We start from the raw sequence: 1,546 nt of genomic DNA on the forward strand, positions 1-1,546 counted from the left end.
CCGAACCCTATGGGGCAGTTCTACTCTGTAACAATAGGGTCTCCGCGAGTTACAATCAGTTTGGTGGCAAAGGGTTTGTTTTTGGCTTATTATATACTTATAATTAACATATATTTATACAAGAATGCATGACAAGTATGTAATACACACACATATGTATAAATAAGACATTATGAAGAGGTCCTTAAAAATTGAGGAACAAAGAGGTGATGTGACTCATTAAGAAACAACAGCTAGAATGTCCCCGATGTGGAATATTTATTTTTGCTTGTAATACCCGATGCCATTGCATAGCACCACAAATTAATTTGCTTAAAATATTTCACACTCTCCCATAGCACCCTAAATTAACTCCTGTATTTTTTTTTTCAGATAAACCATTTCACACTCATACCTTCTCTTCCTTCATGAAATCATGCTGCTGAATAATAACATGATTGAGTTCATTCTGCTTGGGTTGACACAAGATCCTGTTAAAAAGAAAATAGTGTTTGTCGTTTTCTTGCTTTCCTACTTAGGCACATTGTTGGGTAACTCGTTGATTATTGTCACCATCAAGACCAGCCGGGCACTTGGGAGTCCAATGTACTTCTTCCTTTTCTACTTATCCTTATCTGACACCTGCTTCTCTACTTCCATAGCCCCTAGAATGATTGTGGACACCCTTCTGAAGAATAGTACTATCTCTTTTAGTGAGTGCATGATCCAAGTCTTTTCATTCCATTTCTTTGGCTGCCTGGAGATCTTTGTACTTATCCTCATGGCTGTTGACTGCTATGTGGCCATCTGTAAACCCCTGCACTACATGAGCATCATGAACTGGCAAGTCTGCAGTATGTTGGTAGGTGTAGCCTGGGTAGGGGCCTGGGTGCCTTCTTCAGTTCAGATTTATCTGGCCTTGAGTTTACCTTTCTGTGGTCCCAATGTGATTGATCACTATTTATGTGACTTTCAGCTCTTGCTGAAACTTGCCTGTACAGACACCTATATGACCAACCTGCTACCGGTGTCCAATAGTGGGGCAACTTGCACAGTAAGTTTTGTCATGCTTATGTTCTCCTATGTCATCATCTTGCATTCTCTGAGAAAACACAGAACTGAAGGAAGGAAAAAAGCCCTTTCCACGTGCATCTCCCATATCGTTGTAGTCATCTTTTTCTTTGGTCCTTCTATATTTATATACACACGCCCCACAGAGACCTTCCCCATGGATAAGATGATAACTGTGTTTTATACATTTGGAACACATTTGATTAACCCTTTGATTTGTACGTTGAGAAATGCAGAGGGTGAAAAATGCCATGAGGAAGCTATGGAGCAAGAAACTGATCTCAGATGACCAAAGATGATTAGAAGTTTCAAATCCTTCTCCAAAATTTGGATTGAGGCATGGGCCAAGATGGCTGACTAGGTAGAAGGTACTGCACGTCCCTCTTGCAACTCAAATAGGGAAATCACAAAAGCAACATAAGATTAATTTAAAACAGAAAAAAAAAATGCTCAAAACAGGGAATCATTGAAGTCATTATGTAAAAGATTACAATAA

At 39.3% G+C, this 1,546-nt stretch overlaps 1 protein-coding gene across 1 annotated transcript; it reads left to right on the forward strand.

Moving 5' to 3' along the window:
* The first annotated feature begins 415 nt into the window (after positions 1–415).
* Positions 416–1,339, forward strand: LOC100665103 (olfactory receptor 4C16-like). The gene has a single exon (XM_010602593.3). The coding sequence runs from the start codon at positions 416–418 to the stop codon at positions 1,337–1,339; it is 924 nt and encodes a 307-aa protein (XP_010600895.2).
* The last annotated feature ends 207 nt before the right edge of the window (positions 1,340–1,546 follow it).

Source organism: Loxodonta africana, chromosome 22 (assembly GCF_030014295.1).
Source record: "Loxodonta africana isolate mLoxAfr1 chromosome 22, mLoxAfr1.hap2, whole genome shotgun sequence".
NCBI classification, from domain to species: Eukaryota; Metazoa; Chordata; class Mammalia; order Proboscidea; family Elephantidae; genus Loxodonta; species Loxodonta africana.